Raw genomic sequence first — 23,704 nt, 5'->3', positions numbered from 1 at the left:
TCCACCGCTGCTTCTCCGACAATGGGTAATCCCGGTCTTCAGCAACCCCCGAGCGCTGAATCGTCCGCTGGGACGCCCAGACCGGTTCTCGTTGCTCAGCGTCTCAGATCAGGAGCGTTCACGGCGGGTCTCTCTCACACCCCGAGTAGCATAGCACAGAGCACGGCTACTTCGGCCTCGTCGGAAGGGACTGCGCTGCCCACGCCGTCGAGGCGCCCTCTACGCAATGTCAGAGCACAGATGTCTCAAACCTCTCCGCAAGCTGAGTCACAATTGGCGGGCGTTGATGATGCCGACAAAGGAGAATCGCACGAACGCAAGCCGAATTTGTTGAAGGCAACGTCAACGAATGCTTCTGCTCTTACCTCTGCTACTGCTGGTGGTCGTCTCCCTGCTTTTCGCTCGACTCTGCCTGGCAAAGATTTCGCGGTCGCCACAATTGCCGATTTGAAAAGCAAACAAGTAAAGGACTCGACCTTCCTCGTCAGAGCCCGTGTCATGAATGTACGACCGCCTAATCCAATTGATTGGGTTGTGCTCCGGTGTTTGAAATGCAACAGAGTACGGACGTGCGTGCACAAACAATTGACCCGGTTGACCGTCAAATTCCTCTTTTCTAACATCTCCCTTCCATTCTCTTCATTGCACAGTATTGAGGATGGCCCAGTGGTATGTCCGAACAATGCGTGCAAAAACGAGGAGGGCACATCTTTCGTGCACGACTGGCGCGTTGGCTTTGTCATCCAGGACGACAGCTCTAAGATCGGACAGGGCATCATCATTGAAGGCAAGCAAGAAGCTGTAAGTTTACCGCTTGTGAACCTGCGGTGTCTTCTCGCTTCATGTGACTGATGTTTCACGGGCGATGCAGAGCAAATTGTTTGAAGGCATTGATCCGCGTGAACTGCGCAAGACTTCGGACACGGTTGCTCTGACAAAAAGGCTGCAGCCTCTGCTCGGCTCGCTTCTGGATCTGCGGGCGGGCCCGGAGGTATCGCCAAACCCGATGGTTTCGATGACAATTCGTAAACGAATCATCAAAGGCCACGATTATGTGACCCTAGGCCCTTGTCAGTACTACGTGAAGGAGCAGAGCACCTGAGCATGGAATTAGTGCAGGAGGCGAGGCGGCATGGTCCGCATGTATGCGACCTCGTTTGAATGTAAGTTCATGTACAGCAAGAGCGCGTGCAAAGTTTTGCAGCCACAATTCTTCGAACGAAAGTGGGAGGCGGTTATGACAGTTTCCAGACCGCGACGCCGGCGGCGGCAACGGACTTGGCATCACCAACGATGACGGATGCGCTCGAAGGCACCGAGCTCGGCACGTCGACCGCTGATGGGCCATAATTGAATGCGAATACGGCATTGCCTTGACGAGAGAAGCGCAAGTCTTCGCCAAGGTCTGAGCTGCTGGAGACAGTGTTTCCCCACACGTCCTTGATGCCGGCTTCCGAGGCGACCTTGCCGAGGTAAGCCGTGAGGAAGTTGGCGTCGGCGTAGTAGGCAACGTAGCGCGACACCTTGCCGTCCTCGGTCTTGTGCGCACAGGTTGCAGGCTCGCCGTCGCGATAGCTGCTGAACGTAGCCTCTACGGGCATGGAGGTGTTGGTGCCGTTGCGTGCACAGCGGACCCACTCGGCCCACGACTTGACGGGGTACTCCTTACCGCCAAAGCTGACCTTGTCAGCGAGATCGGGGCGCAGAGACTCGACGCGGTTCACGCTGATGGGGAGACGGTCACGAACGGCGCCAGCGGAAGGCGGGAGACCGTCTGGAATGGAAAGAGTGTCGACCTTGGAAGCTGACCGAGGGCCGAAGACAATGCTTCCTTTGTAAGCGTTGAGGTGCTTCTCGAATGCATCGGAAATGTGAGCCATGGCGGGCACGACGACGAGGTCATATGCGCTAAGGTCGGTGTCAGGGCTAATGACATCAACTGCGAGGCCGAGACGGCGCAGCGCGCTGTAGAAGTTTCCGTTGATCTCGTGCCAAACGAAAGGCACACTGTTGAACGTGTTTGTCGACCAGATACCACCTTGCGGGTTGCTCTCGAGAACGAACTGCGAGTAATAGTCGTGGACGAAGGCGACCTTGGTTTTGGGCGTCTCCGCGGACCAGGTGGTCACAGTGCCCGTCTCGCCTTGTACCTCCGACAGCAAGCCAGCTTGGATCAGAGCCGGCAGGTCCTTGGTGGCAACTTCTTGCTGCTCGATGTAAGCCTGGTTCTGAGTGTTGTCGCGTCTGTACATGGCCTCATGCATCTACGGGGCAGAAGCAAGGTCAGCTGCTATAAGAGGCGAGTTGCATCGTCCACTGCGCGCGACTCACCTGCTCTTCGCCGTAGAATGCCTCACGCCAGCGGAAAATGGCTGCAAGGGACCCTCCGTGGGCGAAGATCTCGTGTAGCCAAAGTCTAACCATACCCTTGAGCGGGATGGCTAGTGATTGCATGGAGAACCACACAAGCAAGCGTCAGCCGTTGGCCAACCTCTGCGAGCCGTTTGGTGGCCCTTTTGCGGGTACTCACGATTGTACTGGGCCCAGTTGACAGCACCTGGCTGCAACTCCATTACACCCCAGTCACCCGTGGCTTGGCCCTTGCCCATGCCAGCGACACCCTTGTAGAGCTCAAAGTGGAAGCTCTGCGCGTCTGGCCGGCCTTGACGACCGTACTTGACCTTGTCAGCGGTCGGCACCCAGTCGAACTGCTCGGTGTTGCCGAGCGGATAAGAGTCAAAAGTGGCGAGCTCGAGCCCAACTTCCTTAAATTTTCATGGAGTAGGAAGTCACGGAGCATCAGTGTGACACGAACTTGAGAGGCTTCCAGGGGAAAACAGCGCAGAACGAACCTTGGCAAACTTGTGGTGGTCAAAGTCGACAAAGAAGCCCATGAAATTGGTGGAGATAGGCGCGTTGTGCTTGCGGTACTTCCTCCAAATGTCAGCCTGGTCCTTGGCGAAAGCAATGACCTGGTCGGAGCTGAACTCGAAGAAGTCAAGCCGCAGGGCCGGGTTGGACTCTGTGACTTCCTGCGTGGGGACATCGACCTCGTCGAATGCGTCGTAGGCTTGAGACCAGAAAGTGTTGCCTTGCAGGCGGTTCATCGTCTCCACATCGCCGTACTTGTTCTGCAACCATTTTTGAAAGGCGCCCTTGGCGTGCTTGTCGTATGTGCGCACCGTCGAGTGACCTGAGGGAGTACGTCAATGATCGTCAACGTCATTGGGAGGGGGAATGTTCAGGAAATTGCAAAAAAGCTGCGCTTAGAAGACTCACATCCAAACTCGTTGTCGAGCTGGATGGCTCCGACATGCGGGTTGTCGCCATATCGCTCCGCCAGCTTCTTGGTGATGCGCTTCGACAACATCTGGTAGTCCGGGCTGCTGAAGCTGTAGTGCCTTCGAGACCCGTGAATGCGGTCAAAGTGCATGCTATCCTGCGGCAGAATGTCGTACTTGAGCGAGGCCCACCTCGGCGGTGTGGCTGTCGGCGTGCCGAGGATCACCTTCATGCCCTTGGAGCCAATGTCCTCGATCGCTTGATCGAGCAAAGTGAAGTTGTACACACCATCCTGTGGCTCGATGTTCTTCCACATGAACTCGCCTATGCGAACGTACTGTAGCCCGGCCTCCTTCTGCCGTTGCGTGTCGGTGGCCTTCTTGTCGAGCTCGCCCGGGTCAACCCAGGCTTCGGGGTAATAGTCGACGCCAAAGTGCAAGCCATGGGGGAACGCGCCAAGTGAAGCGGAGGTGGAGTTGCTGGAGCTCGACGGGTACGAACCAGCCGTCCGCTCGGCGAGGATAAATGGCCGTTCAGGGGACGCGACTTGTAAAGTAGCGGCGGCGGTGAGAGAGGGAAGGAGGAGCGCCAGCGAGGCGAGGGACTTGAGGGCGACGTTCTGGTGCAGCATGGTGGCGAGTGCGCTGGAGAAGGTGGCCAGGGAAATTGGAGAGGATGGGCGGGTAGCGAGGGATCGGACGGCTGAGAATGCGTAAAGAGTGCTCTGTCTTTATCATTTATAGCAACTTGATCTCTCGCAGGGACTCGTAAAGTTAGTGCATCGGCTCTCGTTCTCGATGAGATGGGAGCCCCCCAACTTCTCGAGCTGACAAGGTCTTCAGCGAGTGTGCGAGGTCGTCACTCACGTTAACTGGTGCTGCACCGGCACTTGCCCAGACTTCACATCAATTGCCCTTCATGGGCCATCCCCTCGTTTACATATCCCCACGGGGTCGGAAGAAGCTCATCAGAAAGAAAGAAAGAAATGGGCAATCGCATTCCACGTTCGTGCCTGGTGCATGTTGCCCACCATCTCAGCACCGAATACATATGCACCTATGTGTTCCTGTAGGTGCCGAAAGACAGCACCGATGACCAAAGACTCGACACTCGACAGGGATGTCGATGAAGGCGGATGTAGAAGGGATGCATATACATACATAGACAGGATTTGGACCTGCTAAACTTAATAATTCTGCTTCAAAACCAGTACGTCCGTCGGGAATCTCCTCGCTATGTTTGTACATACGATTGAGGGTCCCTGTCTATCATGCTTCGTCTTGTTAGTTGCGAGGTCTAGCGTTGACCGGCACATTAGCACTGGGTACAGTGTGCAAGTCTGCTTCTCTGCAGGTGCCAGCACTCTGCAGACGCGACGTACATGCCAAGCGCAAGCAGGCTCACACGAAAGCGATCGCCGCAAGCCCTTCGCCTTCCCAATTGAGCAGCTGCAACCTGTCATTTCCAGGACCTGCCTCTCCACGTGCGGCAACCTGTGCCAACTTGCTAGCCAGGGCCAGTGGGTAGTCGGCTGAAAAGCGCTGACCACAGCGCCAAAATTAACGCCGTATGTAGCAGGTAGTGGTAGCCCAGATCCTAGAGAACGCCCGAAAGGTGAAGTACCAATCACAGGCTCTCTCTCTTTCCCCTCTCCGAAGCAGCAGACGGGATGACCTGCGTGACGTACCGATGCACGGCGGGGAGGCGAGCGATGATGAGGTCAGTGGGCCTTAAGCACACCAGCAGTCGTCGCAGCCAGTAGTGCCATTCTTTAAATATTCAGGTGCCTGTCTCTCTTTGGTGCGCCGGTCCGGTCACTATTTTAGCGCATGGAGAACTTTTTCTTTCTTTTTCCTCATCTCGCTTGCACGTTTCCAGTGATCTTTTCCCTCGCTAGTCCTCTCCCCAGCCTCCCGCATTCTCCCCACAATTCCCTTCTTTTTGGCACATTTTCGGAATTGGTTCTTTGCGGTTTGGCACAGCAGGAAGCAACTTGCGCAGTACAATTTTTCTTTGTTCCTGCTTTTTCCATTTAGAGGCTAGTGCACTCTCTCCGGTCCTTTCGGCTGCTGCGTTGGCCGGAAGCCCGGAACAAATGCATAGGCACTTGTTCTCGCAAGTCGCAAATTGTCACCGATGTTCATCGCTGTTTGCTCTTTCCCCCCATCCTTTCCTTCCCCATCACCCATCAGATGTTCCATGGATGTCCTCCACTCGTCATCATATTTTCTGAGGTGGCTTCGACGGTCCAATTCCGTCCGTTTGACCACACCAGTTGGACCTGGTTTGCCGCCTGATGCAAGCACCATACCACCATCGGTGTCACTATGAACGGTCCGTGTTGCAGCGGAGGCTGTTTGATAGGCTGGCAGCAACGCCCAATTGTCCGTCGCGCCGAAGCGCTGGATCTCACCGCACGAAGATGCTCGTCGTGGTTTTTCTTGCGACTGACATACTGATCATGGAGTCGGCAGTGATCTTGACGTTGTTGGCCATGTACTTCAGGCCAGACAGACGCAGATGGAGGGTAGATTCATGCGCAGATGTTCTTGACATTCATCGAGGGACAGAGAGATCGGACTCCGGAGGCTGTGCGACCCAGTCAGTAGCGCAGCTGAGAGCCAAGCCGCGGTGGCCCACTCCAACTCTTGACCGTTTCACATAGTCACTGTTTCTTTGTGTGTTTATTGGTAACGAACCTACGAGGTTTGCACTGCTGATACCCGCTAAGCACGCACGTGCGGTACATACGAATCTGGTCGGTCGGCGAGCCCTTCTCCTGCGCAGCAGCTGAATCAAACGATTGTCAATAATCCATGCTGGCCACGGGTGCTTTCGTCTGCGACATCACTTCTACCCCTGACGTTCGTTGCATGCGAGTCCCAAACATGATGCTCTATCGGTAGGGCTGTACGTTACCGTGCGATGCTCCCAACGTAATGACTACGCAGCTCCTCATTGCTTGATGCATCCAGCGCCTGACAAAGCAGCTTGCAGTCAAGAAGGGGCGTGGAATGTGGGCCGGTGGGGATGGGGAAGAGACTCCAGGGATGGCTGTGCCATGTTGTGCAGTGCAGTGCATTGGAGTCAGCAGTAGAGTCAGGATGTGCTTGCTATACATTTTTGCGAGAGTAGGCTATAAGATAGACCATGTGCGTCACATGCACAAGTTTCTCGTGTTCTCTCATAGCCAGTGTGCCGATTGGCCACAGTGTCGATTGGTGTTGCACCGAATGGGACGGCGTTCCGGTCGTGGTAACTTGCACCGCATTTTCCTTCTCGCCGCAGATCCGGCGACTGGGTCGCATTCAGAGCCCATGTTAGGTGAGAGGATACACACGTGACAGTCGCTGGCTGCAGTGGATAGCAGTGTTGCAATCCATTGACCTAATTGGTGCGAAAGTGTCCCCTGAGCGCTATGATCGCAGTGAGTGCCATGCTCGAAGTCAGCAGCCAGCACCTGCACAAGAGAGCAGCCAGCTCTCCTCTATTCTTCTCTTCAATATCGACTCTGCATTACACTTCGCGGCGACGCGCGCAAGAGCAAGCTCGGAACCGCTTCCCGTGCGCAGCTTTGCTCGAAGCGCTCCTCAATCACCACCCGCTCCTGGTCGCTGCAAGGCGAAAGCTCCTTCACCACCACCTCCTCCTCCACATCTTCCGCCATACAAGGGCTTAAAACCCTCCCCAATTCGACTTCCAAAGAGCAGCCTCCCCAACCTCAAAACCCTGTCTGATAGGCGTTCGAGCAGATTAGGGACACGCTGTCTGAACACACTTTGCCCTTCTTTGACCTGACCGACCCAGAGCAACTCTCACCAGGCGCCCCATCAGCGCCATGCCACCTAGGGGACAGGGCTCAGAGTCCGCCTACCTGGCCGGCGGACCGCCCAGGATGCCGACACCTCCTCCAAACACAGCCGTCGACCATTCTTATAGCACCCCTCCACCGGCTCACGCTCATCACAATGGCTACCCGTCAGCCCCGCCGCCTGACGCATACCACGACCACCAGCACGCGCATCCTCCAGCTCACATGGACAACCCGTTCGCTGGCGGAACGCCTGAGCAGCATTCTCCTTATGATGCCCAGGACGAGTACATGATGACGAGAAGGCCGCAGAGTGAGGAGTACTATGCGCACCACGGGCGGCGCTCCTCGCAGATCGCTCCGTATGGCCTCCGTCAAGGCAGCGCAACGTACGGGCATCCGAATGACATAGCGTACCCATCCGCGCAAAATCTGCCCGGCTACCCACCAGCTCCCGGCGAAGAGACGGGAGAAACGCAATTGATTGCAGCGGGCGTAGCCGGAGGAGTGGGTGGCTACACGCCTGTGCAGCCCTACGAGGACCGGTTCGCCGAAGATGGCGATGCCGTCGACCGCCAAGCGCATGGGCGACAGCGACAGCGCCCCAGCGATGCGAGCTATATGCCGGGTGGCTTTGACCCGAACGTGCTCGAAGAAGGGGAGATGGCGCCGGGCATCCGCTTCGGACGCATTCCGCAGCGCGTGCCGAGGAGGTACAAGACGTTGAAGCGAGTCGAGCTCTACCACGGTAACCTCGTCCTAGACTGTCCCGTGCCGGGAAAGCTTCTGGACAAGCTCAACGACCGCGAAAGCCGTGAGTTCACGCACATGCGCTATACTGCTGCCACGTGCGACCCGGACAACTTCAAGGACGAGCGCTACACGCTCCGTCAGGTGCTCTTCGACCCGCCGCGCCGGACTGAGCTGTTTATCGTGCTGACCATGTACAACGAGGACGAGGAGCTGTTCACGCGCACGATGCACGGTGTTATGACGAACATTGCGCACCTGTGCACGAGGGAGCGGAGCAAGACGTGGGGCAAAGAGGGATGGAAGAAGGTCGTCGTTTGCATCGTCTCGGATGGACGCATGAAGATCAACAGCCGGACACTTTCCGTTCTCGCCGCCATGGGCGTCTATCAAGAGGGTGTCGCGAAGAACGTCGTTAATGGAAAGCCGGTCACGGCACACATTTACGAGTGAGTCGATGCGCAGCTCGTGATCACTTGAGATCTCTGCTGACGCTATGCCCCTTACCGCGCACAGGTACACGACGCAGCTGTCGGTCGATCCGCACCTTCGTTTCCGTGGCCGTGAGAAAGGCATCATGCCGGTGCAGATCCTGTTCTGCCTCAAGGAGCGCAACCAGAAGAAGATCAATTCGCACCGATGGTTCTTCAACGCGTTTGGGCCCATCTTGCAGCCCAACGTCTGCGTCCTGCTCGACGTCGGAACGATGCCGCGCGCCAAGAGCATCTACTCGCTGTGGAAGGCGTTCGACATTCACTCCAACGTCGCCGGTGCCTGTGGCGAAATTGTCGCACTCAAAGGCCGCTTCTGGGAGGGCTTGCTGAACCCGCTGGTTGGAGCGCAAAATTTTGAGTACAAGATGAGCAACATCCTCGACAAACCACTCGAGAGCGTCTTTGGCTACATCAGCGTCCTTCCCGGCGCCTTCTCCGCGTACAGGTACATTGCGCTACAGAATGACTCAACGGGCCAGGGTCCGCTGCACCAGTACTTCAAAGGCGAGACGTTGCACGGAGGCACGAGCGACGCGGACATCTTCACGAGCAACATGTACTTGGCTGAGGACCGCATCTTGTGCTGGGAGCTCTGCTCGAAGCGCGACGCCGCATGGATCCTGCACTACGTCAAGAGCGCCCAGGCGGTCACGGACGTGCCGGACGCTGTCGCTGAACTCATCTCGCAGCGCCGGCGGTGGCTTAACGGGTCGTTCTTTGCTGGTATCCACAGTATTGTCAAGGTGTGTTGCGAGATGTGCACGCGAGCTTGAGCGGCTCCAAAGTCTGACTCGCATGGTATGCTCCTTTCCGCTTGCTGTTGTCTCGCATCTATAGTTCTGTGAGTGGCGCAGCGCGCGTTTCATTAGCAGCAGCGACGCGTGCTAAGCGCTCTGTTCTGACTTACACCTTGCTGGCTCCCTTTCCGACCGAAAGACTACATCTACCGCTCGAGCCATTCGTTCGGCCGCAAGTTGGCGCTGCACATAGAGCTTCTCTACCAGAGCATCTCGTTGATCTTCTCCTGGTTTGGGCTCGCCAACTTCTTCATCAGTTTCTACGTTCTGACCAAAGCTGTCTCGGAAGTGGTGCCGCAGCTGAAGGTTCCGAACTACATCCTGACATACGTCTACGTGAGCTCCTAGTTCCACCTCACTTTGCGTGCCTACGCAAAAAACTGACAAGCACGAATTTGGACGTCTGCCGCTGCCGCTGCCGCCAGCTCGCCTTTGTCGTCTTCTGCTTCCTCATGGCACTTGGCAACCGGCCGGCGGGCAGCAAGTGGGGGTACATCACCGCGATGGCGGTGTTTGCGCTTTTGACCATGTACATGACCGCGGCTGCGCTTGCACTGGCGATCACGAGCATCATCAAGGCCGAGAAGAGTGGCGACGCGACATCGCTGATTGGCAATGCCGTCTTCCGCAACATCGTCGTCTCGATCGCGTCGACTTTCGGCGTGTGGTTCCTTGCATCGCTGATATACGTGAGTGCACGTTGTACGAGCACGACCATTGTCCCGTGGGCCGCGCGCGCGCTGACTCTCGCCACGAGCGTGTGTCTTGCAGCTCCAGCCGTGGCACATGTTCACCTCGATCCTGCAGTACATGCTGCTGGCGCCGAGCTTCATCAACGTGATCAATGTATACGCCTTTGCGAACACGCATGACGTCAGCTGGGGCACAAAAGGCTCAGATAAAGTTTCCACCGACCTCGGCGTCGTTGGCAGCTCGGGCAACAAGAACCAGGTCGACGTGGCGATCCCCACCGAGGCGAAGGACATCAACGACGCGTACGACGACGCGTGCCATGTGCTAACGACCAAGAAGCCGAAGGAGATTCAAAAGATCGACCATGAGACGAAGCAGAAGGTGCGTGTCGCTCGCAGACAGGGTTCCCTTTTCTTTTCCTTCTTTGATCGCGGGATTGATCGTGCGGACTTGCCTTCATGGTAGGACTACTATGCATCCATCAGGTGTGTCTCTGCTACCAAGATTATGGAACAACTGCTCTCGACAGTGGGCTGAAACTTATTTCCCTGTTTTGCCGCGCGCAGGACCTGGGTCTTGCTCATCTGGACACTAACCAATGCGGGTCTTGCGATCGGTATCCTCAATGTGACGAGCACGAATGTGCAGATCACGTACATGGGTGAGAGTCTACGCACAAGTCCTTTTCGCGTCTGACATCGCGAAGCTCTTGCTGACGAACTCTGGTGCTTTTTCTTCACGGTGCGAAAGGCTTCTTGCTCTACAGCGTTGTGCGTTGCATCTGCGCTTGGCGAATAGAGCCACTTGCTCGCCTGTCTGTCTCGTCGATGCTGACATGTCGCCACCTGTCTTCTCCCTCCACAGGCTGCGCTCGCGCTCATCAAGTTCCTGGGCTGCCTCATATATCTGTGGGTCGTCTGCGTCTCCCATGGGTGGCTCTTCGCCCCCCCCCCGCCTTGTAGAAGACATCGAACTGACTTTTACTATTATTGGTCTCTTTCGATTTGAATGATGATGATTTAGGACGCAGCGACTTTTCGCTGGGGAATGAAGAAAGCGCAATTCGCCTGCCTTGCGCGAGGGGCACTCAGGACGCAAACCCAGTCGCTCGCCTGCGCATACATGTGACATACATTACCGTGTGCACACCGTTTGCCCCATGCCTGCCTGCCGGTTGTCATTGCATTCGTCCCCCCTCCCCACCCTGCGGGCGCGCATATGTGATGTTTTCTGTTGAGTGTCTGTGACTGCCGCATGCTTCCTGAATCTAAGCTCCCGCCTCCTGAACTTTTTATTTGAACCAATTGCGCCAATAATCGAACTGTTGGTGCTGTCGGCCCATTTGTGCCAACACGATGCCGCGGCCCCCTTCGGACTTCCGGCGGCAGCTCAGCAAGTCTCTACCGATGAGCCTAAAAGTTCTTCCCTTATAGTTGATGAACTTTGTCGCGTAACCCTAACCCTTTAAAAAGCCCTGACCCGGGCTCGGAGCGTTGTGTGGCCTGGGTATGTGGCTTTTTAATCTCCGACCCTGCTTACGGCGCGGCACCATGCCTGCCAAGTGTATGTATGTAACCTAGTAAGGGTTCTATGCTACCAGAATATAGCCGGTGGTTCGAGCCACGAGTTCGGAGTTTGCAGGAAGAACGGCCCGTCTAGTCATGTCATCATCGGTCCGGCGCAAGCATGTCGCCCGCAGTCAAGGCAGAGCTGTTCCATTGCCAGACACAAGGATAGGTGGACGAGGTTGGCCGTGAGCGCCAGCCAGTCAGTCAGCATGTATGCATGCTGCGTCGCCTCGGTGACGCCCATTGGTCGGGTTTGCATCCCCGTGAAGTCGAGGCAAGGGACGCACGCAGATAACCCGCCGACCTGGCCGGGTATTTGATGTCGCCATCTGTCAACTTCCCAGCAATAAGGTCCAGTTTTAACCCACCAAAGTGATCGCCGCCGCCATCACCTCCCCCTGCAGTCATTGTCCGTCTCTGAGGAAGAGCAACGCCGTCTCTACCACATCTGCATCAAGACACGACTACAGGTCGCGCCCGACAACGCGGTTGCGTTTCCAGACCCCCCGTTGGCAGACAACGCAGCCAGAGTAACCACAGCTGATCGCTGATCATCCGGGCGGTTTTGTCCTGCTTGTTTGCCATGTCCCACACGACCAAGCCTAGCTTGGCGCCCTCTCACGCGTCAGCATCTGCCGTGATGCAAGGCCAAAAGGCAGACGGCCCCTTGGGTTTGCGGTTCGACAGTCACGCACAGCCGCAGCTGTTTGATGACGCTGTTCTGCAAGATCCCGCAATACAGCACCAGCAGCTTCGGCACGATGCCGCGCCGGCACAGAGACCATACCAGCAGCTGCAACCCCAACAGCAGCACGCATCCCTACCGTCCGCTTACGTTCCGCAGGTCCCTCTCTCCGAGCAGCATCAGCAGTCGCGCCCCACTGAATCAATGGGCGGCCAGTTCTTCCCCCTCATACCCGTCGACTCCGCCACGGTGCCCGTGCCGTATGCGCAATCCATTCCTTTTGGCGATAAAATAGAGACTTCTGCGGTGGCAGCGGCGGCCGCTGCCGATGCCATTGCCACTGGACAGCAGTACATGTTATCGTTCTCCACAAACGAGCAGGCAGATCATTGGACCGGCTTGGCGCAATCCGCGCACATCCCGAACCCTGCCTTCTTGCCCGCTGGAGCTAGAGCTTCGCATGCACTTGGCCCCTCCTCGCATCCGATTGAAATGCCGATGCCGATGGTTCCAACGCCAACGCAGCGACATGTGGTGAGCTACTCTGCGTTGAACCAGCCTCCGCTCATGGTCGGTCCATCGGTGGCCACCCTCGATGGCGTGGCCTTCAGCAACGGACACAACATGGTGCACAGCGTCAGCACCGGTGATGGTACTCCTGCGGCTGCTACTGCTGCTGTGAGTGGCAATAGGCCGGGCCACGGAAAAGGAAAGGTTCTCTCCAGTGTGACGGTTTGCACGTTCTGCCGCTTGCGCAAGCTTCGCTGCGACGGCGAGCAGCCGTGCAGGCAGTGCGAGCGACGCAGCTTGCAGTGTGTACACGCGCCCGCCAGCGGCGCTGGGCGACGGGAATTGGCCATAGGGAGAGGGGCAGCTTCAGCTGCTGCGGCAAAGGAGGGGCCATACAGCAAACCTAAGGCCAACAAGGAGAAGAGCAAAACGTCAGACGGAAACAACGAGGCAAAGGGGGCAATAGCTGCGCGAACGGTTGGTAGCCCCGACGGCGGCATGGACCTCGCAGTTCCGAGCGAGCATTTTCGCCCGTTAGATCTTGCACCCGGGGCTTCCCTTGTTGACCTCGTCCGTGTCGGGCCATCGGGCGGGCAGCACGCATTTGATGAAACTCCAATTCACACACAGCCTCCCGCTGCCCAAGCCACGGCACTTCACATACATGATGGGCATCACTCCTCTCCCGCCGCTGGTCGCATCACGTCGATTCCGCCCATGTTGCAGCCGCGCAAGGGACGTGCGACGACAAGCTTTACGGTGTCAATGGCCTCGCCGCACCAGTCTCTGCCCAACACGCAGGGGCAGCCGACGCGCGCATGGACATCTGCCGATCATGTCCAGCCTCTCGCGCTATCGCAGTCGCAGTCGCGGAGCAAGATAACGGCATCGCCACCGCCCGAGCACACGTTCACGCGCTCCGCCGAGGCGGACGACGGACTGTGCCAGGTCGCCGCTTCCGCCACGAGTGGCTATTTGTGGCTGAGCTACGAGGTTGACCCGGCGCTGTACGACGACGGCGACGACGCCAGTGTCGCATCGTCGCAGGAGGAAGACGAAGATAAGGCAGAGGAGGAGGAGGATGACCACGATGTGGGCGCGGCCATACCGGAGGAGCCGCTTCCTTCCGCGCTGACGGGGAACCGTTCTGCATCTGCGCTGCACCTCGTCAGGAACCATTCCTTGCGGCGGCGGCTGCACGCAGCGCGCGCGACGATCGCGCGCGAACCGGACAACCGGAGCAGCCGCAACCCGGGCTGGTGGGATGAGGTAGTGCTGATCTTTGGGCCTTCTCGCGCACGCTCGAGACGCATGATCAAGTCGCTCACTGAGCACTTCACCACGAGCAATGCCATCTTCTTTGGCTTGATCTACCCGCCCGAGCTCATGGCGTTGCTGCAAGACGCCGACAAACGTGCGAAGGCGCACCCGGCGCTGCTTCCCGCCGTGCTCGCCGTGGCCATGATGAGCATCAAGGAGAAGCGCCCGGAGCCGTTCAACATCGACTTCTTAAGCATAGACCCAGTCACGCGGCAGATTGTCGCCAAGCTGCACAAGATGGCCATCACGCAGCTCCAAGCGACCATCGAGTCCGGCAGCAACCGCAGCATCACAATGGCGCAGGCCACCACCCTGCTCACGCTCCTGTCCGAGGACGTGCAGGAGAAGCGCGACCTCATCAACCTCATCCAGCAGACCATCCTCGGAAACCGCTGGGCGGCCGCCGTGCCCGGCTCCGCCGCGTCCGCCGACGCGGCCTTCTACACGAGACCCCCGTCCGCCGTCCTGGAAGGCGGCACGGCCGATGCTGACGTGCTGTTGGAGACGCTGCTGCGCCTGTGCTGGACGCCGTCGAGCCACTGGATGCGCGACATGCTCCTCGCGCCGCACGAGGATAACATCAAGCTGCCGCTGCACCTCGAGATGGTCCGCCCGATCGGCCACTGGGAGCCATCGCAGCTGCCCAAGGAACTACCCCTATCGTTCCACTGCATACAGGAGCTGCTCCGCCTCGGCTCACACCTCGTGCGCATCGCGTGCAAGGCTGCACGCATCAGCAGCCACCAGCAGGCGCTCGTGCTCAGCGAGCGGCTCGATGCGCTCGAGGACCGCCTCATCTTCATCAGGCTCAAGGGGCTGGACGAGGGGGGTACGCAAATGCGCAATCAGGTCATGCACTTCGTCTGCTGTGCGCTGGTGCCGCTGCGCTTGAGTATCTGGAGAAAGGTGAGCGAGGCCATGGCGGCTGCGACGCAATGCGTTCTGGCATGTTGACCAATTACACATTATTGTAGACGGGCATCTGGACTAAGCGTACATTCGAAAACTACATTCTCGATTTTGGGAACACCAGCGCGGCATCCACTCGAAACGACGGGCAACAGCAGCACCCAGCCTCATCTTCTGCCACATTCATTGTGCCACTTGCAACACCGAGCCTGCATCGCACCTACATTCCGCCATCGCTTTCGATCTGGCTCGATGGCGTCATCGCCATGACCTCGCGCCTGCTCAGTGACGCAGGGGCATCTGTAGAGCCCGAGCAAACATCGGCGGCCGCCGCCGCAGCAGGAACGACAGGAAACACGGCACAGTCTGGCCGGCCGGCTCAGCACAGTGCCGCATCTCACAGTGGCAGCAGCAGCAACTTTGCTGGAGGCACTATTGGCGATGCGCCAAATGCCCCTCGACCGCCGCTGAAACAAAGCCAGGTCGAGCTCCAGTGTGCCGCGTCGAACGTCAAAGCGCTGATGCAGCTGCATGCTGCGCTCAACGAAGGCGATGCGCTGCTTTCGCACGCGGAACGGCTGCTCGCTGCGTTGAGTGCACAGGTCAGCGCGAGGAAGGCGATGGGCATGATCTTTCCCTCTTGGCTGCCTGATGAGGTGGCCAGGCTGAAAATGACGGTGGCTTGGCTGCACGGCGTCGCGCACGGGGCTGGTAGCAGCGGTGACGGCAGCAGCAGCAGCAGCATCGGTCTTGCCAACGATAGCTCGAATATTATGGTTGTCGGCGCTACATTGCAGAATGTGCATCTCGACGCTGCGCTTGCACAGGCGCAAGCGCAAGTGCAGGAAGCACGCTTTTGATGTATGCTGCGTACGGAATCATCATGTCGGCGTAACTCGTCCCGAGGACGCCAACTCTCCTCTCAGATTTCTTCGTCTTACCCAAAGCCTCAGACATCCTGTTGCAGTGTCATATTTGCACTCAAACAATCTAGACTGCATTTATACATACATAGGCTAATCGACTAGGTCTGTAAGGGGGTGAGGGGCTGCGTGCGAAGATATCGAGCGCGACGCTCCACTGGCAGGAGTACTCGGACATGCATGGCAGCTGTAGCGGTGCAACGGAAACGTGGGGCTCTGTCAGTGAGGGGTCTAGTCGTCGGTACCGACGTTCGCATCGCGCGAGGGTTCCGGAAGGTATGCAAATCCGTCCTGCAGCTGGTTCCTATCGTCTGTCTTTTCCCTTTGCCTTAGACGTTGCCTAGATTTCCGAGTGTCGCTGCCTTGCATCTTTTCAGGTTTCTCCTCACGCTCCTTCGCGTCTCCCTCTGCGGCTGAAGCATTTAAGGTAGCGTTCGCCTGCGCCTCTTCGGCTCTCCGTCGCGCTTGTTCGTCACTGCGTGCAATCTCGCGGTTTGCGCACTGCTCAAAACGCTCAAGCGCTGCTTTGGCGCTGCCGTCCTGCATAGCCGTACGCGCAAGGTGTACGCACGCGGGTAACGTCGGAGCGCGCCCCGCGACGTAGATCAGCGCAGCGGCTTGCATGAGCGTATAGTCCGCGATGGCGCGCAGGTGCGTATTCGCTGGTATGGGCGGGAGAGACGACGTTCCGGTCGGCGTGGATGGGGCTGTTGGCGTGGTGGGTATAGAAGCGATGGATGAGAAGGAGGAAGACAGGGAGGAGGAAGTGGAGAGCAGAGTTGGCAGCTCGTGTGTGCGTAGGCGAGACGGGCTCGCGAGCGGTTCCAGTGGCAGGTCTTCGTCCGTCGTGGACGAGAGCAGACGCCAAACTATTGCGGCATTCTCGTCGGACGAAAAAGAACCGACGTGGCTGAGCGGATGTCGCTGCAGGCCAAAGTCTTCCGGCGTGACGACGCGCTGTGTGATCTCGCCCCGCTCGCTGAGCTCCCAGACATCCGTCTCGCCTGCACAACTGATCTCATCGAGGCCCTCACGGCCGCAAACGACCCAAGCGCGCTGGACGTCGCCGCGGCGCTGGAGCGCTTCGGCGAAGGTCCTGCCGAGGCCATACGAGTGCACACCAAGCACGCAGCGTCGCGGCAGCGCCGGGTTGATCAGCGGGCCGAGGACGTTGAAGAGTGTCGGGAAGGACAGCGCGCGGCGGATCGGCGCCAGCGGCGCCAGCGACGGGTGGAAGAGCTGTGCGTAGAGGAAGGCGAAGGAAGACGCCGGCAGGATGTCCGGCAGCGACGTCGGCGGTAACCGCGAGAGCGGGATGCCTAGCGATAGGAGCAGGTCAACCGAACCGGACGTTGATGAGGATGCCTTGGCGCCGTGCTGAGAGGAGTGGCAAGGGACAAAAAGGCGTCAGCTTGATCGGTTATCAGTTCGATCAGAAGGGGTGACAGCCTTCAACTTCTCACCTTGCAGACACGAATGCCAGGTACACCAGAGGCGACGATCGCTGCGGTGGTCGAGACGTTGAATGTATCCTGCCCATCCCCGCCGGTACCGACAATGTCGAGGAGACCCGTGTACTCTTTCCCGTCACCACCCCCACCCCCACCACGACCATCGCTTTGATCGTCGCCTTGCACCGCCCGCTGCGGCACGCGCAAGCAGCACTGCAGGAATACTTTGCTGGCGATGGCGAGCGCTGCGGGTTCGCGATCGATTCCGCTCATGCGTAGAGCTGTCAGCGCTGCGCCGATCTGCGCATGGTTCGCATGGCTGGAGGTGAAGTTGGCATCAGCCATGTGCTCGAACAGGGCCAGCAAGTCAGCCGGGGTCAACGGAGGGCCTGGCGGGTGTGTCTGTGAGGGGGAATGGGCAGATGATAGCGATGATGAGGATGCTACCTCTGAAGGCGAAGCGGGCGGTAGCGGACATGAGAGGGTAAGCTTCTTGAGCAGCGGCCGAAAGGTGTCGGACGTGTGCGGCGCTGAGGCGCCGGCATTGCTTCCTTTTACAAGCGGCGGTGCAATGCTGCTTGTGGCTGCCATATCTGCGTTCCAAATGTGCTGCGATATGCTGCGTCTTTGCTGTGCTATGCTGTGCTATGCTGTGTTGTTTGTCTAGCCTAATCTAGTTCTGCATCGTCGAGGCCCTGGACCCCGAAAATGGAGATAGCATGTCTAGCTGGAAGTTCAGCTTCATCCCTTGCTGACCACAAACCCGTGACTCACAAAAGTCAAATTACTTTCAAAGGGCCGGCGAAGCCGTTCATCTAGGGTTGTGCTGTATATGGTTGCACCGAAGCAATGCAGACTTGCACCGATATCGTGTCCTTACGTCAGCAAAGCCCCTATTTGCTAGGGCAATCGCAGTCGCGCAGCCGCGACTGCGTCACTTTCCACATACGGCGATGCGCACCTACCAGTCTGCTTGCTAGGATGGGATGGGATAGGGTAGGATGCAATGGATGCATCTGGCATGGATCGATTTCCATTGGCCACCTCGCCATCGCGATCTTCACGCTTCATGCACCAGCCGCCATCGCCGCTTTGTGACCATGCCAGCCGCAGCAGCTTGAACCTCTCCCCTCCTCTCATCCGCTGCACGCCCTGATGACCAACGAAACGAATTGACAGCAAGTTACCTTCATCTATACCCCTTACCCGCCATCCAGTCTAATCCAATCCGAAACGAGCCCATTTACGACCATCACCCCGAAAGTAACGCACTATTGACGAGTTGCACTCCGCACCGCTATAACGAACTCTACAACCTGCTTGCGTTCCAGCAAAGCTGAGCGTCATGGCGCACCCACTGCATGGTATCGCGCCCATGGCGGCTACCATTGGATTTGACGCTCCCCCCGATTCAACTTCCTCCTCGCCAGTGACACCGGCAACGCCGGCTGGCATCATCGCCGGCCAAGAATCCAAGAACCTTCTCGCGGGCAACGTCCCACTCTTCATGAACGGTCACTCGTCTTCCGACATTGCCGACGTGCTCGTCGCGCACTACACGCGAATCGTCAACGTCGGCAACGAATATGCCGCGCTGCCTGCCTCTGAGCGCATGTACGCCGGGCATGACTCGGCGGATCTCGCCAATGCTCTTGTGAAGTATGTCAAAGTCCACCCGACTGAGGGTGTACCTCGTAGCGTAAAGCTTGCTATATCTCCCAACGCGATCCAGGGAGAGGGCATGATCGGCTCTAATGCTTGGACGACATGGGGCCTAAGAAACGCCGTGGCTGTCCCTGCCAATGCGGATGGAAGCTATACGATAGATGGACATACCTTCCATGACGCACCCTTTTCCTGTAAGCTTTCCCCCCATGATTTGCCAACGCATGAGCGCCGCTAACCTCTCCCTCTTTCGCGTCCGCTCAGTCGCCAACACGGTCCAGTCCCTGTACTGGGCACAGATCATCTACTGCATCCTCTGGATCTTGACCGGCACGCTGCTCCTCTTCAGCGGGTTCGCCTCGTTCAACTGGCTCTCTCGCGCCGGCGTGCGCTCGCGCTCGGCCATTCTGCCGAACGGCAAGCAGGTCAAGTCGCGCGCTGCGCTGCTCGCAGGCGGAATCGGCGGCTGCGTCATTGGCTTCCTCTTCTTCAGCTTCCTCGTCACGCTTGTCCTGTGTGCTGTCTGCGCGCGCAGCGGCAAGGCGCCGCTGGCGCCGCAGGCGTTCTTTGCCCTCTGGTTTGCCCCCAGCCTCGTCCTTGGTCCGTTGCTAGGCGGTCACTGGCGCGTCGTCGGCCGCAGCATGGCTGGCTTACTCGCCGGCGTCTGCACCGTCCTTCTCGTTACGGCTGTCTTTGGCATCCATACACTGACCATCCGCGTCATCCTGCTCGCCATCTTTGCCTCCCTCTTCACCGCGCCGCTCCTCCTCACGGCGCGCAACAGCACCGTGCAGCGCCACCTGCTCGGGGTCTGCACCGCACTGATCGGCGTCGTAACCATGCTCACTGGCGTCGCGCTCTTTGCGCCGCCGGAGGACTCGAGCGCAGCCTGGCTCGACCTCTGGGCTCTGCTCTTCGCCCACGACGGATCCGCGACACAGGCCAACGCGATCAGCGCGTGGGGCACGCCCGCATTCAAGGGTTACATCGCAGGCGGCGTGCTCGGCTGCGTTATCGGCTGTGCACTTCAGTTCTTCATCGGCGCCAAGACGGGAAACGACGCGGTGGAGGAATGGAACGATTACCTTGGCGGCTGGACGGAACGCTTTGTCAACAAGAGCGGCGCAGCGGTGCCCGGCCCAACCGGAATGGTCGAGTCGCGTGCGGGCCTGTTCGAGCCCGCTCCGACGGCTTGGCAGCGCGTCGCAGGCCTCTTCAGCGACAAGGACCAGCGGCCCGCCTCGTACGGTCGCGATCCGCCCATTACCGCAGGCGCCACCAGCGCGCCGTCGGCCGGCGGTGCTGCATTCACGGAGCTCAACCCAAACCGCCGCGCAAAGAGCGCAAAGGCTCGCTCAAGCGCCGGCCGCAATATCTCGCGCGGGCCTGCACGCTTCCAGGCGCTCGCCCGCGGAGAGAAAGACGCAGAGGCCTCTGAGCTCAGCGACGAACACGACGCTGATGACAGTGACGACGACAGCTACGCGACCAATATCGACGACAGCAGCGTCGACGATAAGAAGCAGCAGCAGCAGCACAAGAGCGGTGAGCGCGATGCAGTTGCCGAGCTCAATAAGGGCAACGGCGGGCTGGAGAACTACCGCGGATACGCGCTCCCCCGCCCGCCCAGCTACCGGACCGATAGCTGTGCCTCCAGTGCTGGTGGTAACGGCGGCGCCGGAAGCGGGCTCAGCGGCACGACCAAGGCATCCTCATCCTCTTCATCGGACGGGCTCTCAGATCCTTCCAATAGCGGCGGCAGCGAGGAGGTGCACAAGCCGCTTGCAGTGTACAGAGACAGCGCTGCAGTGGCCGCGCCTGCGACGCTGCCGGCTTCCTCAGCAGCATCGCGCCCTCCGCTGTCAGCTCCATCAGTGGCCCCACAGTTGCAGGCGCCGCAGCCCGCGGGCGCGCAAACCATGGTTCCGGCGACGCCGTCGCTGATCAACGCCATCACGCGCATACAGCAGGCCCAGGCGCAGGCCCAAGCGTGGAAGGAGTCACAGTCGCTGGCAGCCAAAAGTGGTGAGAATTTCGCGCCATATGGCATGGCGAAAATCGCACCATCATCGCCCACGTATCCGAAGGCGTCGACAGCGTCGGCGCCTGCCGCAGGGAACAGCACTGGCGCGGGCTTTGAGAAGTGGTGGGAGAAGGAGGTAGCCGGAAAGAAATAGCCTGGTTCCCTTCTTGCTCGCCACTTCGGGGTTTCTAGCGATTGCGCCGCGTCGACCCCTCGCTAGATGTATCATGGACAATATCGGTGTTGCCTTTGCTCCTTTTTCCTTCTTATCGTTCTTTCGCTATCATTCGTCTTTGCGTGCGCGCACAGGCCAGCATGGCACATGGCACCGGAGAGTTTTGGGACAGTCGACGCTGTCGCGCAAGCGAGCTTTGGCTTTTTACTGTACTACACGTTTTCTATCCGCCTACACATCTGTCACGTCTCCTTTCACGAGCCACAGTCCATGGCCGCAGCAGCGGCACGCCAGTCGCCTGTTCTGGAACAGGAGAGAGTATATCACTTTGACAGCATTTCATCGTTCGAAGCGCGTATTTCATGGTGTGAAATCCTTGATTCTCCTTGAACTAGTCTACTGTCTGCTCTTGCTAACGCTCGTCAGCGTGTCATCAGCTTGGAGAGCTTGTACGCCTTTGTGCACCTATTGATGCTCATTCAATGTTTAATTCGAGCTTCAGTTCGATGGATATTCGTCCTTGTCAACGCAGCAGCAATGATTTACTTTCCAAAGGCGTCGTCGACTCGGCGAGTAGCCAGAACACAACCCAAAGCACTTGGGGAACGAACAAACGCACCTACCAAGACGGCAAGATGGATCTTCGACTCGCAATTTAGTTCTATCGTTGCATGTCCTGCAGTTCAGCTCCATACTCTGCATCAGCAGGACAATGGACAACTTGCTTGCTCTTCGGCGAGGCACGTGCGACGGTGCCGTTCTCTTCTTCATCCCGAGAAGCTAGTGCCACCGTGGTTCTCTTGGGGAAGGCGGCGCAAGCGCAAGGCCTCCCAGAGAACAGAGTGCCAGAAACGGCACGATGAGGTATGAATTGCTTTCTGGACAGAGACTGCCGTGAATTCGTGGTACTAGATACATTGAAGAAGTGCGATGGCCTGCGTGGGACTACTAATTATGCGAGGCGAGAGGGGTGTTACACACACAAGGTGTGCTGCACATATCAATAAAGGAAGCTGGGGGATGGAAGCTGATTCCGATCTGTATTTGCTCAACCTACCGCTGTGGTCACCAATATCTTTAACGGTCGCTTCTGGTGAGGTCCGACGGTCAGCCGGTGACAGATAGGCGCTTAAGCGCTTCCTTACTGTGCTGGCAGCTGTCGTCGCTCTAAGATGGACTCGATCGAGGATAAGCGATGCCGAGCGAGCACGTAAGCTAGGACTGCAGGTGTCACATTGCTTGATTTCTTCACAATCATCCTTCGCTACGAGCTGGGGCTGGTGGGCATTTAGCACTAAGCTGCCTGGGCTGATTGCGACCAAGAGAGTTAAGTCCGGGGACATAGACGGCGTGGAATTGATCAGCGTAGCTATCCCTTTTGGCTATGGGGAACAATGGTGCGATAGCAAGACGAAGTACATTACATCTAGTAGTCTACGCTCGCAAAAGGGACTTCAAAGATAGGTCAGTATCGATATCACCCGTTGTTTCTAAGCGCTGGATAGGAATCTGGTAAGACCTTTTTAAAGCAGTTCAATTAATTTTGTGAAGTGGGTGATTCGACTGATTCAGATTCGGATTGATTCGCTCGTTTGGTTCCAGACTAAGGTTACCTTTAAGAGTCCAAGTTTGTAAGCAAGCACGCCAATTCAAGCCAAACGTCCCTCAGCTATGGAACGCGTGCCCGTTGTCATGGCACGCCGCATGACCATCGCTTGTTCACACCTGTAGACGATCAATGCACACCTCAGCTGCCCTTCAAAGCTGACCCATTCCCGAGTTATCGTTCATAAGAAGTGGCTACAAAGCTAGGAAAAGTCGAGGCTGCGCAGTGACGGCCCGCTGGAACGGCACAATGCCCGCGACAGCCTCGCCCAGCGATGCACCCGACTTCATCGAGCCGCTTTCTTGGGTGATCCTCATCGTATCCATCATTCTCATTTCCATTGGCATCCTCTATGGCCTGAAAAGATGGGGTGAACCCCCAGACGATGATGTTGAATCAGATGGGCTAGGCGTCTTCCACACTACCCGGGCAGGCCCACGAGGCTGGTCGGGTAACGATGCGCAAGGGCTAAGCAGAGCCACAGAGTTACACAGGCTACTCGACGTGCAGGAGGAAGACGAAGAGGACAATGGAGAGAGTGGGAGCGAGACCACTGCAGTAGAAGGCAATCTACCTGGTCTACCTTCAGGCGCAGCGCCGTCAGCAGCCGGCAGATGGAAGCTGCGGAGAGAAGGCTTCAGCACTACCTCGAAAGAATTCCAGCCGAAATCTAGCGGCAGATCTGCGAACAGGCAATCCCACGGCACACCCTCGGCGGGCACGGGGTGGCCACCACGACATTCGAGGGGCATCAGTATCAGAGATGCTCTTGGCGGCGAACAACCAGCGTTCAGCCCACCTACCGCAAGTAGCAAGGACGACTGAGTCATTAGGTGCAGGAACCATACTCACCGAAGCCGCAGCGTTCGAGACATGACGCGCGCACGCGCGAAAGTCAAACACTCTCAACACCTGGCCGGAAACCAGGACACGTTCCGCTCCCACTGCATATTCTTGGGGCTCTGCCTCATCACCTTACTGCGTCCTATATATCTTTCACGAGTCCTCCAAGGGCAAAGCCTCACGAGCGCAAAGCAGGCTG

At 58.0% G+C, this 23,704-nt stretch overlaps 10 protein-coding genes across 10 annotated transcripts; 6 read left to right on the top strand and 4 right to left on the bottom strand.

The window, feature by feature from the left end:
• Nucleotides 1-81: 81 nt before the first annotated feature.
• K437DRAFT_6629 (uncharacterized protein) lies at nt 82-865 on the bottom strand. Its single transcript, XM_013389793.1, has one exon. It carries the CDS (start codon nt 780-782, stop codon nt 246-248), a length of 537 nt encoding a protein of 178 aa, XP_013245247.1. The 5' UTR covers nt 783-865; the 3' UTR covers nt 82-245.
• A 269-nt stretch (nt 866-1,134) lies between these two features.
• K437DRAFT_272485 (glycoside hydrolase family 42 protein) lies at nt 1,135-4,343 on the bottom strand. Its single transcript, XM_013389849.1, has 5 exons — nt 3,280-4,343; nt 2,853-3,193; nt 2,531-2,765; nt 2,332-2,441; nt 1,135-2,264 (listed from the first exon to the last, which is right to left on the bottom strand). Exons 1-5 carry the CDS (start codon nt 3,911-3,913, stop codon nt 1,236-1,238), a joined length of 2,349 nt encoding a protein of 782 aa, XP_013245303.1. The 5' UTR covers nt 3,914-4,343; the 3' UTR covers nt 1,135-1,235.
• Nucleotides 4,344-4,459: 116 nt separating this feature from the next.
• On the top strand, nt 4,460-4,997 carry K437DRAFT_254236 (uncharacterized protein). The gene has a single exon (XM_013389848.1). The coding sequence runs from the start codon at nt 4,518-4,520 to the stop codon at nt 4,815-4,817; it is 300 nt and encodes a 99-aa protein (XP_013245302.1). The 5' UTR covers nt 4,460-4,517; the 3' UTR covers nt 4,818-4,997.
• A 451-nt stretch (nt 4,998-5,448) lies between these two features.
• On the top strand, nt 5,449-6,063 carry K437DRAFT_6640 (uncharacterized protein). Its single transcript, XM_013389794.1, has one exon. The coding sequence runs from the start codon at nt 5,579-5,581 to the stop codon at nt 5,945-5,947; it is 369 nt and encodes a 122-aa protein (XP_013245248.1). The 5' UTR covers nt 5,449-5,578; the 3' UTR covers nt 5,948-6,063.
• Nucleotides 6,064-7,648: 1,585 nt separating this feature from the next.
• Nucleotides 7,649-10,736, top strand: K437DRAFT_207577 (glycosyltransferase family 2 protein; the record flags this gene model as incomplete). The annotated part of the gene is made up of 9 exons (XM_013389847.1): nt 7,649-8,292; nt 8,360-9,084; nt 9,274-9,470; nt 9,560-9,823; nt 9,906-10,208; nt 10,293-10,312; nt 10,394-10,488; nt 10,578-10,597; nt 10,692-10,736. Coding segments are annotated over 9 exons (2,313 nt in total), but the record flags the coding sequence as incomplete, so codon positions are not given.
• Nucleotides 10,737-11,978: 1,242 nt separating this feature from the next.
• Nucleotides 11,979-14,901, top strand: K437DRAFT_261381 (uncharacterized protein; the record flags this gene model as incomplete). The annotated part of the gene is made up of 3 exons (XM_013389846.1): nt 11,979-14,739; nt 14,760-14,816; nt 14,885-14,901. 3 exons carry the CDS (start codon nt 11,979-11,981, stop codon nt 14,899-14,901), a joined length of 2,835 nt encoding a protein of 944 aa, XP_013245300.1.
• A 913-nt stretch (nt 14,902-15,814) lies between these two features.
• K437DRAFT_272483 (uncharacterized protein) lies at nt 15,815-17,892 on the bottom strand. Its single transcript, XM_013389845.1, has 2 exons — nt 17,206-17,892; nt 15,815-17,119 (listed from the first exon to the last, which is right to left on the bottom strand). Exons 1-2 carry the CDS (start codon nt 17,782-17,784, stop codon nt 15,974-15,976), a joined length of 1,725 nt encoding a protein of 574 aa, XP_013245299.1. The 5' UTR covers nt 17,785-17,892; the 3' UTR covers nt 15,815-15,973.
• Nucleotides 17,893-18,415: 523 nt separating this feature from the next.
• On the top strand, nt 18,416-21,281 carry K437DRAFT_6325 (uncharacterized protein). The gene is made up of 2 exons (XM_013389791.1): nt 18,416-19,052; nt 19,123-21,281. Exons 1-2 carry the CDS (start codon nt 18,539-18,541, stop codon nt 21,033-21,035), a joined length of 2,427 nt encoding a protein of 808 aa, XP_013245245.1. The 5' UTR covers nt 18,416-18,538; the 3' UTR covers nt 21,036-21,281.
• On the bottom strand, nt 21,272-21,941 carry K437DRAFT_6450 (uncharacterized protein). Its single transcript, XM_013389792.1, has 2 exons — nt 21,680-21,941; nt 21,272-21,459 (listed from the first exon to the last, which is right to left on the bottom strand). Exons 1-2 carry the CDS (start codon nt 21,825-21,827, stop codon nt 21,380-21,382), a joined length of 228 nt encoding a protein of 75 aa, XP_013245246.1. The 5' UTR covers nt 21,828-21,941; the 3' UTR covers nt 21,272-21,379.
• Nucleotides 21,942-22,911: 970 nt separating this feature from the next.
• K437DRAFT_266636 (uncharacterized protein) lies at nt 22,912-23,487 on the top strand (the record flags this gene model as incomplete). Its single annotated transcript, XM_013389844.1, has 1 exon — nt 22,912-23,487. One exon carries the CDS (start codon nt 22,912-22,914, stop codon nt 23,485-23,487), a length of 576 nt encoding a protein of 191 aa, XP_013245298.1.
• Between the last annotated feature and the right edge of the window lie 217 nt (nt 23,488-23,704).

Source organism: Tilletiaria anomala (genome assembly GCF_000711695.1).
Source record: "Tilletiaria anomala UBC 951 chromosome Unknown K437scaffold_10, whole genome shotgun sequence".
NCBI classification, from domain to species: Eukaryota; Fungi; Basidiomycota; class Exobasidiomycetes; order Georgefischeriales; family Tilletiariaceae; genus Tilletiaria; species Tilletiaria anomala.
The sequence above is the reverse complement of the archived record's forward strand: the minus strand, read 5'-3'. Positions and strand labels throughout refer to the sequence as shown.